This window comes from Candoia aspera, chromosome 1 (assembly GCF_035149785.1).
Source record: "Candoia aspera isolate rCanAsp1 chromosome 1, rCanAsp1.hap2, whole genome shotgun sequence".
Classification (NCBI taxonomy): domain Eukaryota; kingdom Metazoa; phylum Chordata; class Lepidosauria; order Squamata; family Boidae; genus Candoia; species Candoia aspera.
Genome location: NC_086153.1, coordinates 4140186 through 4158356, shown reverse-complemented (window position 1 = coordinate 4158356; position 18171 = coordinate 4140186). Strand labels below are relative to the sequence as shown.

The window sequence follows — 18171 nt, the reverse complement described above, 5'->3', positions numbered from 1 at the left end:
CAGCAGTGGTTCTCTTGGGACAGGATTAAGCTATAACCCAGTAAGTCTGGAAATAACTAGACGCAGAAAGCAGAATAGGTTGATGCGTAGTGCATGCTCTGTTTTTCAGCAGAGAATAGGTCTGCCCTGCCTTGCCTGTGACAGTCTTTCAGCTATTCCTGGGTTGTTCTCGTATCTCCTCTTAGGCTTTCTTTTGCAAGCCAGACCTTCCCTTCCCCTTTAAATGTTCCTTATTGGAGTTGCATTCCTGAACCCCCACCATCCTGAGAGTTCTCCTTACGACCCACTGTTGTTCCTCTGTGTCCTTTCTAATGTGTGATGCCCAGCACTGGATGTCGCCCTTCAAGTGTGGCCTAACCAGAGCAGACTATGATGAAACTATCACCTGCTGTCCCCCGAATGTAGCGCCTCTGTTAGCGCAGCCCAATAGCGCACTGGCTTTTTAGCACTGCATCACGCTCATGTACAACCGGTGGTCCCTTTCTGTTACCAGTGATTTTTTACATTTTGTGAGTTGCCTAGAATTGCAGTTGTAATTGAGGCAGCCTGTAGGTTTGATTAAGTACGTATTTCCAGACCCTTCTGATATGCGTTGCCGCCAAGCCGTGCCTCTCCAGTCCTGGCCCTTTGCTTTTGGTTTTTCCTGTGCAGATGCTGGATGTTAGACCAGTCATAGCTAAGCATTGCTATGTGTGATCTGGCCCTGTGTTACAGCCTGTTTGATCTGAGTGCCAGGATAGTGTCACTTCGTTTAGATTTTGGTTCTTTGTCTACTGAATAGGTCAGAAGACATCACTCACGCAAGAAACGGAGCTTCTGGAGTCTTTACTGCAAGAAGTAGAACATCAGGTGATGGAAGCCAGCGTTGTGGATTCTCAGTGTTTAGAGGATGATTTTAAGATCCGATACCCATGTATTACTACTGTGTGTTTAAAATAACAAGCTGTACCTGTATGATTTTCTGGCAGTATAAAGTGAGAAGAGCTTGTCTGGATCAGAGCAAAGGGCCCTCTAGTCCAGCATTTAATTAACTGTGATTTTATGTGCTTTGTGTTTTAAGGTGGGGGTTCGATTGGTGAATGTTTTGACTTAGGCCTGTGTTGTGCTCCGTTCCCTTCCTTACAGCTGCGGTCGTGCAGTAAAAGTGAACTGATAGCAAAAAGCTCCGAGATTTTAATGATGTTCCAGCAGGTCCATCGGAAGCCCATGGCCTCTTTTGTCACCACTCCTGTCCCTCCAGACTTCACAAGGTACAGCTTCAGCTCTTTATTAATCATCAGGTCTGTTGTTTAACCTAGATGTTACAACAGAAGGCATCTGAGCCCAAATCATGTAACCTTCCCAACTTGCATAAGGCCCGGCACTCACACGAAGGATGTGAGAAATGTTTTTGTTTTTTTTAATGGAAACATCTCTGTGATCATTAGTCACTGTAGTTCAATGAGTTTCGGTGTGTTTTGGAGAACAGATTTGCATATTTATTTATTTTATTTGTCAAATTTTGTCACCGCCTGTCTCCCTCAAAAGAGGGAGCAATCAGACAGAATTTAAATGATTTACCTTTTGAGTTATATTTTTTTCTTTACACTGTAAATTAATCTCATCTTAGAGGTATATTTGAATAAGTTTTTGAGGTTGGCCAGTGGTAAGTTTGTGTGAATGAGGTATCCTCAAGCACTATATTCCGTATAAGCATAGTTGTCACACTAAAAATTTTAACTAGTTTGTAAAACTTGGATGCTGAATTGAATGCTAAACCTAGCACAATATAGAGCTTCCTCTCAACTTACAAACCCATGGAAAGGTCAGGGGTAGGATGCAGGACCCCAGTGCTGATGGAAGGGAATAATTTAAGTAATACAAACTATGCTAGCTTGCTTGCTTGCTTTGGGGTTCTGTAATACTGCCAGACAGAATATGGTCCAGATTTTTGATAGCATAGCCCTAGAAATAAGGCTGTCATTATGAATAGACTGGTGGCTATATAACCTGTTACCCCAATTGTGTGGCAGCAGCATTAAATTTTTTAAAGCCAAAATGCTAAATGTCTGGCACACAATGTTGCACTCACAACACCACCCATGCCTTGGAGCTGTACATTCTAAATTTCTGAGATCCTTATTCCAAGTTGTCTGTTCTGTTGCTAACATGCTTCTCTGGGTAGAACTTGGCTGTATGTCAGTCGGCGCTTGATTACAACTCTGCCACTTAAAGTATTGACTTAAATAAATTTGGGGAGACGAATTCCTAGCCCAGCCAGTTCTGACAGACAGGTAACAGTCTGACCTGGCTCGTTGTGGGCTCATCTCCCAGTCAGTATCCATGCTAGGGTTGGATGAAGCTTGAAGAAAGCCCAAGCAGACAAGTTTAGACCTTGATTTACAGAGAGATGGAACCAGTGCTTCTCTCTTCTACTACAATGAGTTCACACTCTCCCCTTTTACAGTTCCCCCATACTTGTACCATCTATTAGTCCCATCTCACAGGAGAGCCTTCACTTGGCACATTTGGATGCTCTCCTGTCAGTGGTACTGTTAGGCAGATACAAGGATATTCCTTTCCAAGAGGATTTGTGTATTTGCGCAGACTTTGAAATTGAGGCAATAGTGCACCTGCTTCTGAAACGTCCTATTTACCAAATGTGGAGGGCAGAGTTAAACTCCGCTTTAATTACTATTTGGACCACTGTCACATAGCATTTGTGTGCTACCTCCTAAATGATCGAGGTTAGAAAGTCTCCAGACTTGTCACCAAATTTTGTATCATCGCTATGACAATTAGAAGCTTTTGGACCTGATCGTTTCCCCAGGTGTATCTAGTGCAGGCATGAATAGGTATGTACTGGAGGTTGTACAATGGATTTTTTTCAACTTCTGTGTGTCTTGTCTATGGCCATATATTTTAATAAACTAACTGTTACCATCCCTTTTTAAAATCCTGTGAGGGAACTCTGCAACTTCCTGCAGTTTAATAGGGGACTGTGTAAAGAGTTTTTTTAAAAAATATATAGTTTATATATTTTATGGCTCACATGCTATTTTTTTCTCTGCAGTGAGTTAGTTCCTGCTTATGACTCAACTACCTTTGTCTTGGAGAATTTTAGGTAAGAGCATTAATTATTTAAATGTGGGCCTGCAATGCCTGCCACAGGATTCCAGGAAAAGATGCATATGCTGAAAAGAGTGACAGACAAGTGCTACACCTGTTTTCCCACATACCCTGAAGCACCTGTTCAGAATAGAATCTGAAGCATGTCACATCAAGGAATGGTTGCTTTTTGGAATTGAGTCGCTGTCTGTATTAGAAGGCTGCTACTATGCTTTGTGCCAAATACTTCTTTCAACTGTCTTAACAGCACTTTACGCCAGCGAGCAGATCCAGTTTACAGTCCACCACTTCAGATTTCTGGGCTTTGCTGGAGACTAAAAGTGTATCCAGTAAGTTTTAGCTGATAGCATTAAGAGATATTTGAATGGATGTTTGTTGTGACTTCTGATATATTTCAGTGTTCTAGCCCTATGACTAATCCTGGTTATGTTGTTCAACTTGCTGAAATTGAGGACTTATTTGAATCTAATACTTTGATGAAAGCAGACCGAACATGGAGCCCCAACATAAATATTAGCAGACTTATTTTAGTATAGATAGGCCAAAAGAAACCCATTCATAATATGCCATATAATATTATTTCCCCTGAAAAAAATCTGATTAACCTCAAGTAATTTTCATCACGTATTAAAGATAATAAAGCTCTTCATTTTTCAGATGAGTCGTGTCAGAGTTGCTACATAATATGCTATGTTTATGCACTTTCCTATTCAAACAAATTGTTTGAAAATATAGCAAAAATAGATATAATTGCATTGACAGCTTGTATAACTTTTTTACAAGATACCCTAGATTCACTGTTTATCCTATCTGAACACTTACGGTCAGCAGAATGTCTGTAACTTTCTGTTGCTTTCTGCTTACTGAATGAATAGCAAGCTGTTCTGCTGACTAAGGAACAGTGAGCTTTGATTCACTGTGAGGGGCTTTTGGCTAGGTGTTCAGGCTGTCAGCACATCGTGATGTGTTTCAGGTGGCACAAGGGACGTAAACGGTTTCTTTGAGGCAAAAAAAGGAAAAAAGATCCAAGGTGGTATTCAAGAGTTTATCCTCCGTAACTTTAACTCTGTTGAGCTATGCATCTGATAAAAAGTTGACTTCTATTACAGTAGGAAGCTATAAGTAGGAACTTTAAAAGGTCTTTTGGTTGCTCTGGATTCATTCCTAACTTCTATTTTAAATTTTTGTGAAGGATGGAAATGGAGTGGTACGCGGCTACTATTTATCGGTATTTCTTGAGCTCTCAGCTGGATTGCCAGAAACATCCAAGTAAGGACCAATGCATGCGTCTGATATTCTCCATTGCATTCCTTGCACACAATGAAAGTTGTTCAAATTTGTGGTAATGCTGAGTGGAGGTAGCCGTTACGTGTCTTTACTCTCCGAGAGTGCCTTGTATGAATCTAACCTGGTGAACTCCAGCATCTGGCTAGGAATTACGAGGGAAGATGGAAAGGTGACCTCGGTGGTCTCATTTCAACGGTTCTTCCATAGAGTGAAAAACTGATCTTTTCACACTGCACTTCCCACACGATTCACAACATTCATTTGCAGGACCACCTGTTCGAACCAGTATCAGCCCATCAATTCAATCAAACTAAGAGCATCTGCTATTGATCCCCCATTTTGGGGAGGTCTGGGACCTAAGGCAAGGAGGTGCTGCTTTTCTGTGGCACTGTGATGCCAAGGAACAGCCTCCCAGTTGAGATTAGGCGAGGCCCCGCCTTGTTGACATTTCAGAAGCCTCAGGATAGAGCTGTTCCAGACAGCCTTCAAATTTTATCAAGCCATCTTTCTATTCCATTTTTATTGTCTGTAGTTTTCTGTTAGCATGGTGTTTTACTGTTCTATCATGATATTGCTGAGGATGTTTTATTGGTTTCATACTTTATGTAAGCCACAAAAGTCTCTGGATTGCGGTGAGACATATGAACAATCAATAAACGCTTAAGAATGGATTTTCAATTGTGAAAGGTTGCAAAATAGGGAAATTGGCAAAAATTACTACTCTCCATTTCTCTTTCAAAGTCATCTTCTGGATTAGAATTGGTTCTGTGAAATGTGAAACTGTTAGAAGTTTGAAACTGCTGGCTTTATCCATTAGCATTGCCTGCTGAGTATTGCACCAGACAGCCTGAAAGTGTGTGACTGTTAATTGCTCTCAGTTTAAGGGGAAAGTGTTGTGTGTTGTGTAAATAGTGTAGTTTACCAGTCATCTTTAGCAAGCTAAGAATCCTGGATCAAGTGTTTTGCTGAACTTGCTGTGGAGAGATACCTTAACTTTGGCAGGGAACAGAAGTGCAGCTGAGGAATTTGCTTGGCTTCCGTGGATGAAGGAGGATTCCTCCTAAATGTCATAACATCTGAAATCAAAGCATGTATTGGACCTGAATGTGTCTTCCATTAATGTAAACCAAAATCCTGGTCCTCAGTTCTAGTTTTTTGAGGTTTAGTCTTGATTGCGTCAGTTTTTCAGGTTAGGCTACAATTGTCAGTGAATTCTTTAAGTCTTCAAAAGAAGTTTCTGAGGTTGGTTATGTACTTGTTTGTCTCCTTTCATTTTAAACCATTTGGTGGCATTTTAATGACAAGGCACCACACCATCTGCAGTGCCCTTGGCATTTCATGCACAGTCTTGCGTGGGATGGCCAGAACTTGAATATTTCGTTTTCTTTCTTTCTCTGCTTTGCACTACAGTAATACCTTTAATGTATTTTTGCAATGAGAGCTTTTGTATGTATTCATATGGCCAACAAAAATACGAATTTGGGATATGCATTCTTGAAAACACAATGTATACTAATGTCTTGTAAAGCTTCCAAATAAAGTAGGACATTGGCTTATATAAGACTGCATGTCTAGGATGAGCACAGTGAAAACAAATCTGTTGATTTTTATTCACTATATTCTTTTGATTGAGAGGGTTTCCATCAACTGTTAGTGTGTACCTACAATTGGGGAAAATACGTGTTTTGCATGACAAGCTTTAAACTAGTTCTGTATGTGGACACATTTTATTTTCTGTATTTTGCTCCCACATGTTGGCCTTTTGTTATTTTAGCTATGCAGTTTTCAGTGACACACAAATGACTTAAAGATGTAGGAATGTATTCAGAGCTAGGAAAACTGGTTGTAGCTCCCTGGGGCTGGTTGTAGTTATGATTGCTCTGTGTTTACCACAGCTGCATATACAGTCAGGACCAGAAATATTGGAACAAGGATAACTGTTTTGGCATTTGGCTCCTGTACACCACCACATTGAAGTTGAAAGGAAACACACCCAGATGGGAGCAAAGTCAGGACTTTCAGCTGTCATTCAAGGGGTTTAACAAAAGGGGGCACTAACCATTCAGGAAGTACAGCCAGTGGCATACACCCCCCCATTGTTGGTGGCTCATAAGTAATAGAAAGAATGTCTGACAAGCAGCTGCAAGGCCAGGTGTGGCCTGTTTCCTGGGTACTCCATGACCAATCAAGCAGATAAAAGGCCTGGAAGTGATTCTGAGTGTTACATTTGCATTTGGTAGCTGTTCACTGGAATTCTCAACATGAGGTCCAAAGAGGTGTCCATGTGAGTGAAGGAGGCCATCATTAGGCTGAGAAAACAAAATAAAACCATCAGATAGCAGAAACATTGGGAGTGGCCAATACAACAGTTTGGAACATCCTGAAAAAGAAGGAATTAACTGGCAAGCTCAGCAACAGCAAAAGGCCTGGAAGACCACAGAAGACAACTAAAGTAGATGACCGCAGAATTCTGTTCATGGTGAAGAGGAACCCTTTCACAACATCTAGCCAGGTCAAGAACGCTCTTGAGGTAGGCATGTCATTGTCAACATCTACAGTCAAGAGACGGCTTTATGAATGTAAATACAGAGGCTTCACAACAAGGTGCAAACCACTGGTAACGCTCAAGAACAGAAAGGCCAGATTAGACTTTGCCAGCAAACACCTAAAAAAGCCTGCTCAGTTCTGGAATAAGATTCTTTGGACTGATGAAACCAGGATTAACTTGCACCAGAATGATGGGAAGAGAAAAGTATGGAGAAGGAAAGGAACAGCTCATGATCCAAAGCATACCACATCATCTGTCAAACATGGTGGAGGCAGTGTTATGGCATGGGCATGTATGGCTGCCAATGGAACCACGTCACTGGTATTTATGGATGACCTGACTGCTGATAAAAGCAGCAGGACGAATTCTGCAGTGTATAGGACTATACTTTCTGCTCAGATTCAGCCAAATGCTGCCAAACTGATAGGATGCCGCTTCATTTTGCAGATGGATAACGACCCAAAACATACAGCAAAAGCTACCCAAGAGTTTCTCAAAGCAAAGAAGTGGGATGTTCTTCAATGGCCAAGTCAGTCACCTGATCTCAACCCAGTAAAGCATGCTTTTCACTGACTGAAGACAAGACTGAAGGCAGAAAGACCCACAAGCAAGCAGCAGCTGAAGGCAGCTGCAGTAAAGGCCTGGCAAAGCATCTCGAGGGAGGAAACTCAGAATTTGGTCATGTCCATGGGTTCCAGAATTCAGGCAGTCATTGAATGCAAAGGATTTTCACCCAGGTATTAAAGGCCATCCTTATGTTTGTAATGATGTTGGTTTGTTCCATTACTTATGAGCCACCAACGATGGGTGTGTGTGTATGCCACTGGCTGTACTTCCTGAATGGTTAGTGCCCCACTTTTGTCAAACCCCTTGAATGACAGCTGAAAGTCCTGACTTTGCTCCCATCTGGATGTGTTTCCTTTCAACTTCAATGTGGTGGTGTACAGAGGCCAAATGCCAAAACAGTTATCCTTGTTCCAATATTTCTGGTCCTGGCTGTAAATGTAAATGGGGTACAGTATATATAAAAACATCAGGAACCTAAATGAAATTATATGTAGCATAAAGAAACTTAAAATTCTAAATTTCTGCGACAAGATACATTATTACATCAATCTGAGTAAAAGTACATTAGCACCTAAATACCATAACGTAAAAGCAAGAATAAACTGGAAATGTTGATTCTTGTAGGCAAAATAAGTTTTATTTAAAATTGGTTACTACAGATTGAAAATATACATGCCTTGTAGTTAAGATGTCTTGCCTACATGTAACTCGTTATTTTGCACTTTAAGAGACTGGAGAGCTTATTTTAAGATTAATTAAAAATAAAGGATATATATGGGAAATTTAAAGGCTATAAGCCCTTCTGTCTCTTAAAGTGCAAAAATATGGCCTACTTTGGTATCTTTTTAAAATATTTGAAATTATACTTAACTAGTTTTAGTAAGAGAACCAATAAGTTTCTAGTCAGTTAAGGCACCAGGCTAGAAATCAGGAGACCATGAGTTCTAGTCCAGCTTTAGTGCAAAGCCAACTGAGTGACTTTAGGCCAGACATACTTTCTCAGCCCTAGGAAGAAGGCAATGGCATACCACTTCCAAAAATGTTGCCAAGAAAACTGCAGGGACGAATACCCCACCTTTATTAAACACCATCTTAGGCCTTTCTGCAAATCTTTTAATGGGAATAAAAGGGAAATTGTCAGATCAGATGAATAAAAATGGACTTGATTGATTGAATTTTTATCCCACTACAATCTTGCAACTCTTGGCGATTTACAAAATGTGCAAAAATTTAAAACATTTTCAGTTTAATTGAAACATCAAATAAACTAAATAATAAAATTAACAATATCTAGCATAATGGTAAAAATAACAAAAATAGAAAGTAAAAAAGTAAAAGATGGTGAATATCACTGGAATGCTCTCTAGAAAAGTTTAGTTTTTAACAACCTTCTGACAGCCATAAAGACTAGGGACTAACCTGATCTCTTTGGGGAGGCTGTTCCATAGCACCCGCATTGCCACTGAGAAGCAGCACATTCTACCTTTGGATTAAATTTCCCCCTGCATAATTCAATTTTTAGGCTGCATTCTTCTTTTCATCACTGTGTCTATACTGAAATTTGATCTGGAAATTCCTTGGAGAAGATATGGGGATGCACAGGTATGATGTGGGAAGAAACAGATACTTACTGGATCTTCCTTCCTTCCCTCCAGATATGAATACCGTGTTGAGATGGTTCACCAATCTACTAACGATCCTGCAAAAAACATCATTAGAGAATTTGCATCTGATTTTGAAGTTGGAGAATGCTGGGGTTACAACAGGTTTTTCCGACTGGATTTGCTTGCAAATGAAGGCTACTTGAACAGGCAGAATGACACTGTTATATTACGGTAAGAAAGATTATGAAAGGTCATCATAGGTGGGCTTCATGGCAATAGGACAGGAAACTTCTTTATGCTATATTGAAGTGCTGTTGGTCTTAAATGTTTTTCTTCTGAAAATACATTGTGTGGGGTTCAAAAATTACAAGAGAGGATTTTTTCATTGGTAGTTCCTCTTCTCTGGAATATTTTCCCTAGTGTGGATGTTTGAGGCAGACTTTACTATCTTTTCTGTGCCAGGTAAATACATTTTTTTCTCCTAGGCATTTTAATATTTTTCTTTTATTGTTCCTTTTACTGTTCCAGTGTTTCACCTTTTAATTATAGTGTTTTAATGTATACTTTGATTGTTTTAGAACTTTGGGCACTTTTAGTTTGTTACAAGCCATCCTGGGAAAACCTGGTTTTGAAGAGTGACATATAAATGTTAAAATAAATACAAATGACTAATTGTGTGTCTTTTAATTGGTGGACTCTGAACAAAAATAGTTATTGCCCAAATCTCTAACAGATTCCTTATTGGGACTACTGCAGCTTAACGAATAAAAGCTGGCACTTATTGTTAAAAGGAAACACAATTTCCCCAGTCCCACTTCAGAAGTCAAATAAACAGGCCTCAAGAAACAACGGGTGGCATTTTAGCGTTCGCTGGTTTAATTAACTGAATGCAATTTAAAGACCTGATCCCTTGGAGTAAATGAGATAGTGTGGGATAACGCAGTCCTGCTCTCCTAATAACACAGTCCTGTTTGGATTATGGTAACATACACATACTGGAGGGCCTTGGGGAGGATCCAAATGCTAAAATGACTTGCATTTCCTTGGGGAAACTTAATGAAGCTTTGACATCCTCCTCCTTCTAAAGGTTCCAGGTGCGTTCACCTACTTTTTTCCAGAAATGTCGGGATCAACACTGGTACATTTCTCAGCTGGAAGCTGCTCAAACAAGCTATGTCCAACAAATAAATAATCTGAAAGAGGTAAGCAGTATTACTGCATGTAATAACACTGCCATTGGCCACAGAGATAGCTATAACCATGCTTGGTTTCCTTTTCTGTGTGTGATGGTTGGAACACTTGACTTCCCGTTAATTACGACTCATAAGCTTCTGCTTAGAAATCTATTTAATGGTGCGAAGCATTCAGTACAGAGAAGAAAGTTGCAAATGAAAATTCCTACACGTTTCTACATTAAAACAGTTTCAGCGAAGTCAAATTCCCCTCCGCTGCCCCTCTCAGGTATGCCTCCCTCCCTCTCGTGCCAGCAGATGTCTGTAACGGTTCTTCGAGAAGGGCCTTGGTTTTCAGAGATAGTCCAGACAAGATGATTTCACACTCCAGCCCTGCTCCCCCTCCCTTCTGGTTGACCCACAAGGTGACACTTGTTGCAAAAGACACGGATGCGAGTTCGATCAGATGTTCTAGGAACATTTGATCGAGGAGCATGACACTATGTTGTATTGGTTTCCAAAGATCTTCATAACTGATAGGCGTTCTTGTTTTCCAATTCAGACTAGAAGTATATGTAATAAGGTTCAAGCTGAAGTACATCAAAAGGGGATTCATCCTGCCTAGTATTATCAACACAGCCTTCCCAATCTGGTGCTTCCTGGATGTGTCGGATTATAATTCCCCAGCCAATATGGACACTGTTTGGACTTGTATTTCATTATATTTAGAAGGTGCCAGGTTGGCAAAGGCTGGCGTACACTGGGCAACAGGGTGTGACGTGCTTTTGGTACCTCCTTAATTCAGATGTGCCTTTATTTGGAATTGCAAGCTACCAGGTGAGCCCAGGAAACTGCAGCTTCTTTGAGGCGGAGCCAGCAGTTGGTGTATGCACCTCATCTGCTCTGAAGCACCTTTGCAGCTTCAGATCCGAAGCACTGCACATACCTAGTTGCAGTACAATCATGGAAATTCTGGTGTTAGCCAGTAGGTCTTCTATTTTAAAGATTCTGCTTTTTAAATGGGGTCAGCTGTTGGAAAAACATCACTCATCCAGAACCTGAGTGTGGGTGACAGTACCAGTCTGTTACATATTGTGGAGACCTGGTTGAGGAAGGGGTTTGCGCCACCTGCTTCTGCTGCCTAGTCTCTTCTACAGTTGAGAGGACAGAGCTGGAGGACGGGAAGGTGCAGTGGCACCAGTTCATACCCCCTCAGCCGGTGTTTCCCCTTGCAGGCTACCCACTTTGCTGCGTGATGCTGCAGTTTGGTGACTCGGATAGTCTGGCGAGCTTGTTAGTCCATTATTCACGCCCTCGTTTCCTTAATGAGCTGGCATTAGGTCCTCTTTGGCCTCTTTTGGGGGCACTCGGTAATCACCCAGGGATTGCTCAGATCACAGTTTCATGCCCCTGAGGGATTTTTCCGTTTACCAGTCTACCCTATTATTTTTTTTTATGTTTGGATAGCTGGTTATGAACAGATGACGTGAGATAAAATTATCTAATCTTTCAAATGCAGATATGTATTTTCACATACACATTTTAAGATAATTTTACTTACATAATTTATTTATTATTCAAAGTTTGCTACCGCCCATCTCCCCCAAAAGAGGGACTCTGGGCGGTTTACAATAAAATTAAAACTATAGTAATAAACAATTAAAATCCTATAAAAATAAAACAACTTACAAATATAAAATACAATATAAATAAGTGTAGATGTAGATTAACGTATGATCCCACATTCCCAAAAATGTCATAATTTATCTGAATCAACTTTGCACCTATATTCTGTATATAACTCTGTCACTTTTCAGGTGTGTACTATTGAGACACATTCTAAATGTCTGAATCTTTATATGCTTAGAATTTCTTCTGGTTCTCCCTTGATTTCCCAATATTCTTGGCAAAGTTGCTTTTACCTCTTTGTGGTTTCCCATTATTAAATCAATCCTCTTCACTATTTTTAAATGCAGCAGATCCCCGGTTTAAGAACATCATGGTTTGTGGACGACTCCTACTTAAGAACAAACTGCCATAAAGACTATTATGTTAAAAATTTGAATTATGTACAATGTTTCGAGCTAAATACACAATACTACTTCGTGTGTTATTATGTTTAAGATGTTGTAGTCTATTTGGAAGTGTTTCTTAAGTGTTTCATATGCATAGAAAGGTAAAATATATATACTGAGGCAAACATTTGACTAACTGATGCTAAATAACTGTTCCGACTTACAAATTTGACTTAAGGACAGACTTAGGAACGGGACTCGTTCTTAAATGGGACCTGCTGTAGTTAATTATATTAAACATTCATAGAAAAGTACCTTGTTAGATACCGTCTTTACAGAGGACTGTTGGGCCAGTGTTGTTCGCAAACTAGACCACATTAATTTCGCTGCTTTCAGAAAGGGCATCAACACAACTTTTCAATATAGTCTGTTTTGTTTGCTTGTTTAAAAAATGAAGAGGCTCGCGATTGAGCTTTCCCGGACACAGAAATCCCATGGCGTCTCCCCTCCAGATACTCACCTCAGCCCACAAAGCGATGATGGTCTGGAAACAAGACCCAAAAAACCAGGACCAAACTCAGAAGTGCTTCTTGAGGCTGTGGCCAACGCAGAACCACCCAGAGACACAAAAGAAGAAGAGGAGGAAAAAGTACAATATGAAGACTTCAGCGTGAGTATTCTTGTGGCCTCTTCTGATGAATAAAGCAAGTAATGAACAGTGCTTGTGTTTCTGCCTCAGTGAATGGAAAGTAATCTGGTTAAGTTAGTAAAGGAGGAAAGGACCAAAGAGCTGTGTGAATCGCTAAATTTGAAGCTTTATTCAGTCCCCTCATTGAAACTTGAGATTTCAGTCATTTCCAGACTGTCATATTGGCTGATAGTCAGAAACGTTGTGTTTCAATGAAAGCAGAGGTTCTCAGCAAGTTAAATTCTGTATCTACTGCTGTAATTCTTCCTGGCAATGCCGTAACTCTTATTTATTCCAGAAGGCAAGGATATTAACGTTAATCTTGTCCAGTTCATGTTGGAGTGGTTCTCCTTGATTCCGGCCCTGCCTTTTTCCCATGCACAGAGCCCATGACGTGGCTCTGTGTCTTGATCTACCTTGATCCTTCAACTTCTTCTCAAATTAGGTACCTAAGAAAGTAGCTAATCAGCCGAGCAGCATTCCAGCCAATCACTGAACATAAAAGGGCAAAAAGCTGAGAGACCGAGAAGCCTTTTTCAAAAGCTGCGAGTTCTGTCCTTGGCAGGAACAGGGCTACATTGGCGATGGTTCTAGTTGCTTGTTAAGAATTACTTGCTGTGTGAGAGGGTCGGTAATGCTCCATGCCATTGCTTTTTCCTCCTTCCCCCTGACCTGTTGTGTCAGTGAGGGAAAGAATTCACATCTTTGGCTTTGTAATCAGAGGATTTTAAGTGTATGTCTAGAAGGTCCTGCGTTCCTGATTTTCAGAGTTGTGTTTTTGTTTCTAGTTCACTGTGAGAATTGCCGCTTTCCTTGCACCCCGTGCGCAAATAAGTATTCTGTTTCAGAATCTTTTACCCACTGTAATTGCAGCATGAACTCTCAGATGGGGATCTGGATGTTGATCTTGTTGGGCCAGAGGAAGCAAATCATTTGGATGGTAGCAGTTCCTCTGTTAGCTCAACAGCCACCAGCAACACGGAGGAAAACGATATCGACGAAGAGACCATGTGAGTCTTGGCCGGGATCTCCTCTCCCCGTGTCTGTTAACATGTAATCCCCTTTCACGTCTCTGAGTAGGAAAAAAAAAATCCCCAACCCTTCAGCGGTGTTCCAAAAATGTCACAGGGAAGGCTTTATTTTTGTGTAAGCCCAAAGCATAGATTTTCACATCCACTCAACTTGGTGATACTTCTGTGTTGAAGGATTGGGCGACAGCTAATCCATATATTTAAGCTGTGTCAGGAGGTACTTTAATTGTAAACCTGACAATCAGATTGGATGGCTAGAGATGTTTTATAGCCAAATTCATAGAATCATAGAATTTAAAGGATGAAAGGCACCTTCTAAATAAGATATAGATAAATATCGTCCCCCAAATGTTGAAGTCAGCTCCCATCATACTTCTGTGGCCAGTGGTGGCTGCTGTGATGGGATGGGAGGCCAAGAGTGTCTAGGTTCTAGAGGGTCAAAGGGTCAAAGTTCAATAGCTAAATTATTTTTTTTCTTAGAGTTTCTTTTTGTTTCTTTGTTTACTTTATAAAGTGCATTTTCTTTATAAAGTGTATTTTCTAAAAGGGGGTCTTAGATTATCTAGTCTAACCAACCTGATATAAAAAACCACCACTTTAGGAGCACCTTAAATAGATAGCTCTCTGGGTTCTGTATTTTGCCATCTCCCCTCTGAAATGGTGCAGTCCATTCCATTGCCACAGGTCACTGTTGCTATCTTGTAGGGCAGTTGTAGACTGGCTGCCCCGAGGTGTGGATGAACCTTGTCCCATTACAATGAAATTGTCAGCCTGTGCAATTCAGAATTCCCTAAACGCTGTTTACAGAATGAACATTTTCTCAAACCTGAAGCTTAGCAGGAGCTTTGTGGTTTTACTTTGCCCTTAAGGTCTGGAGAGAATGATGTGGAATACACTCACAACTTGGAGTTGGAGGAAGGGGACCTTGTGGAAGAAGCTACACCTGCCCCAGCAGGTGCCTCAGGTATAAGTAGAAAAAATTGCATTTTCATAATGGCATTTCTGTGTAAAGCATCCCTTCCTCCTCTCTCCACATGAGAAGCAACATGGAGTTGGGGATTCTGTAGGATTTTCTATTTTTGGAACTGGTGCATCACATACCATATGTAGAGATTATTTAATGTAGGACAGTCTTCCCATTAGCTCAGATTCAGTGGAGGCTTGCAGCTGGGATTAAAGAAAAAGAATAATAAAAAGCATATCAGTGTAATATTAGCTGTGAGATTACATTTGGGGTAAGCTAACAGAGAAAGTTAGGTTTTGAGAGGCTTAGCGTACTGTAGGGAAGAGACTATTCCTGGGCATTCATGTCTTTTTAACCTAGGACACTTTAATATCTTCTTTATCTTCTTTTAAAACTTCTGATGTTCTTCTGATGTACATCCCCTTACTGCGGGAGGAGACTGTTTAGGAAATAGGCAGGGAAGAATTTAAATAAATGTATCTTTTGCATTGTTGGTTTGAATGTAATTCAGAAATAGATTCTTAATATTTGATTAGGTTTTTTTTAACAGTTGCAAAAGGTTTGTTTATTAACAAACACTGCAGGGCTAGTAAAATTCTACTGAAAATGTGGAGATGTTTGTCACTTATCCTATGGGCAGTAGAGGACAGCATCTGTACTTCCGAATTACAGTTCTGTTTGTAACTGTCAAAATCCTACTGTGAATTAGATAACTATCACTGGCATATGGCAGGCAAATTGTACCTCTGACAGAATTTCTTCTGAGCCAGGAAATTAATTCATATTTAGCTGATTAATACCACCTCCTTTACAACAGCAGAAATGGAGACATGATGTCTCAAAGCTAAGTGATTGAATATATTCTTTAGGGTTTTTTTCCTTTTTAAATGTTCAATGTTGGTGAAATCCTCAGTTAGTAGAATCTGTAACCCACTCATTTAAAGGAATTTCCCATTCTGTTCTTTTCTTGTTCTTAATCACTTGTTTTTAGTGAGCTTTAAAATGAGAATTTGACTCCCCGGTTAAATTAATCCATCATTAAATTAATTCTGAACTATTTATCAACAGGGTTAATACTGGCCAACTTTCGTTTTTCTTCTTCTTAAGAGAGCTCAAACAGGAAGACAGGAGACCTAACTAACAATTTGAATCGTTTAATAGTCTAAATAAATAATAATAGTTTTATTGTTTTTAATGATTTTTGTGGTTACTTTTTGGTTGATTTTGTATTGTTTTCTGGATTTTTAACTTGGTAAGCCACCCAGAGTCACAGTGAGATGGGCAGCTATATAAAGCAAAGAAAGAAAGAAATATGCTTCTTTTGATATACATCAAAACTGAAGCTGATAAAACTCAATGAATATAGGATAATAAGATCAAAATCAGTGATTAAAACTGGAAGCGCCAGTTGCGCAACAGCCCGAACAAAGTCCTAATTCAACTGTAGGTCAACATACAGGATTTAAGGCCCATTTGTTTGAGGGATCAAAGTAGGCATCACTTGGGGCAGGGATCCACAACTCGGGATCTGTTACCAAGAAGCCTGGCAGACTAATTGCTCTAAAACGTGGCTACACAAGTAGGCGTTCAGATGTTCTTGCCAGAAGGTAGATTGCTTGCTAAGAATGAATGTAATCCCGCATACCTAGTATAGAAAACAAGACGTAGAGAATGTCTTCCTGAATAGTGACCCTGTTAAGAAGGATGACATCTTATGCCCCAGGACTGTTCTCCCCGCCCCCCCGCCCCCCCCCCCCGCTTCTTCAGGATGAGCTTGGGGGCTGTCCAGTATAACCAAGCAACCACGTATGACAACAAGTAATACCCTTCCCCCTACTTCCACCAGTGCCCTCCGTCAGAGCGGTTTTTAAGTTACACAGCCCAGATCAATGCGGCCTTGTCCTTGTCGATCAAGAGATAATTCATTTCTTTCTATTAGCATCCCTTGCTGGCATTTGCTAAGAGTATCTTCATTCAGTGGTTACTGAGGGAGGAGGGTAAAACAAAAGGGGTAATTACAAAGGCGTCTAGTTTGCTGTCTTTTTTTAATGTATGCCCCACCTAAACACATTCTAGCCAACATCTCTCTTATATTGGATATTTGTTCCTGGGTCCTCCTCGTTCCTTCATATCAGCAGTTTCATTTCTCAACACTGATGCTTTGGTTTCAGCTACTCACTGTTCAGTGTAGCTTTCTTTAAATCTTTGTTTTTACAGCTAATGTAATCTGCCATATGTCAACAGGGAAAGTGTTCATGTTTTTTTCATTCTCGTGATGGTATATATCTCATATTTAGCTCCATCTGGGACTCCTGTTTTGGATTGCTAGGAAATCAAATATACCAATCATTTTATGTTTTTTAATTGTTGTATATATAGTTTCTGCTTCCTTTTCTTAATTTTCTAAATGTATAAAGAAGCAGATATTCTCTGTCCTGCATTTCTGTCTTCCAAAGTACAAACATTTTGAGACCATATTAGGCTATTTTGTGGAGAAAGGGTTTTTTAAAAAAAATCTTGAAAACTGCTTTTAAAAAAAAAAAAAACTTCTGCAAAGCATGAGATTTTTGTGACCTTGCAGGTGTCTCTTTCTTGTTTCTCTGTGGGTCTATTTTGGGTACAGGTTTGCTTGCATTCACAGTTGATTTCACCATTAGAGGCAATGCCAATAAGATTGCCCAACTCTAGCTGACCTCTAAGAATTATGGGTGCCTAAAATCCTTGTAAACTACTAATCATTCCTCTTTTCCTTCTTTCTTTCTCCTCCTCCTCCTCCTCCAGGTGGGAGCCATGCATATCGCACAACAACCAGCCACATGTCCAGGCGAGGAGGAGGTGCACTAAGTTCTTCTGCCAGTAGCAGCTTACTTGATATAGATCCCTTGATATTAATACATTTGCTGGACCTGAAAGATAGAAATGGGATGGAAAACCTGTGGGGTCTACAGCCACGCCCACCTGCCTCTCTTTTGCAGAATAGAAGTGAGTAGGTGAAATCCAGGGCACAGAAAGCTCTTTGGGGCTTCCATCTTTTCTGGGGAGATACTAAAAATTAGACCCATTATTTCTCACTTTAGTAATTCTCCTCAAAGAAGCCGGTTTCTCTTCGTGATTATTCTTAAGATATGATTCCTAACAGCATTTTAACTCAGTGGAAATAAAGTTCCCATTGAAATTAATATTATTT

The 18171-nt window shown here is 40.2% G+C and overlaps 1 protein-coding gene across 3 annotated transcripts in view; it reads left to right on the top strand.

Moving 5' to 3' along the window:
* TRIM37 (tripartite motif containing 37) overlaps positions 1 to 18171 on the top strand; it is a 48773-nt gene that overhangs the window by 14508 nt on the left and 16094 nt on the right. For 2 of the 3 annotated variants that reach the window (XM_063296227.1, XM_063296246.1), the window contains 11 exons: positions 782 to 849; positions 1126 to 1250; positions 3053 to 3103; positions 3356 to 3437; positions 4301 to 4377; positions 9166 to 9345; positions 10202 to 10316; positions 12759 to 12971; positions 13863 to 13999; positions 14890 to 14984; positions 17766 to 17966. In XM_063296227.1, coding sequence (XP_063152297.1) covers positions 782 to 849; positions 1126 to 1250; positions 3053 to 3103; positions 3356 to 3437; positions 4301 to 4377; positions 9166 to 9345; positions 10202 to 10316; positions 12759 to 12971; positions 13863 to 13999; positions 14890 to 14984; positions 17766 to 17966 — 1344 coding nt within the window. The remainder of the gene's footprint in view (positions 1 to 781; positions 850 to 1125; positions 1251 to 3052; positions 3104 to 3355; positions 3438 to 4300; positions 4378 to 9165; positions 9346 to 10201; positions 10317 to 12758; positions 12972 to 13862; positions 14000 to 14889; positions 14985 to 17765; positions 17967 to 18171) is intronic. The other variant, XM_063296236.1, reaches the window with a different exon arrangement.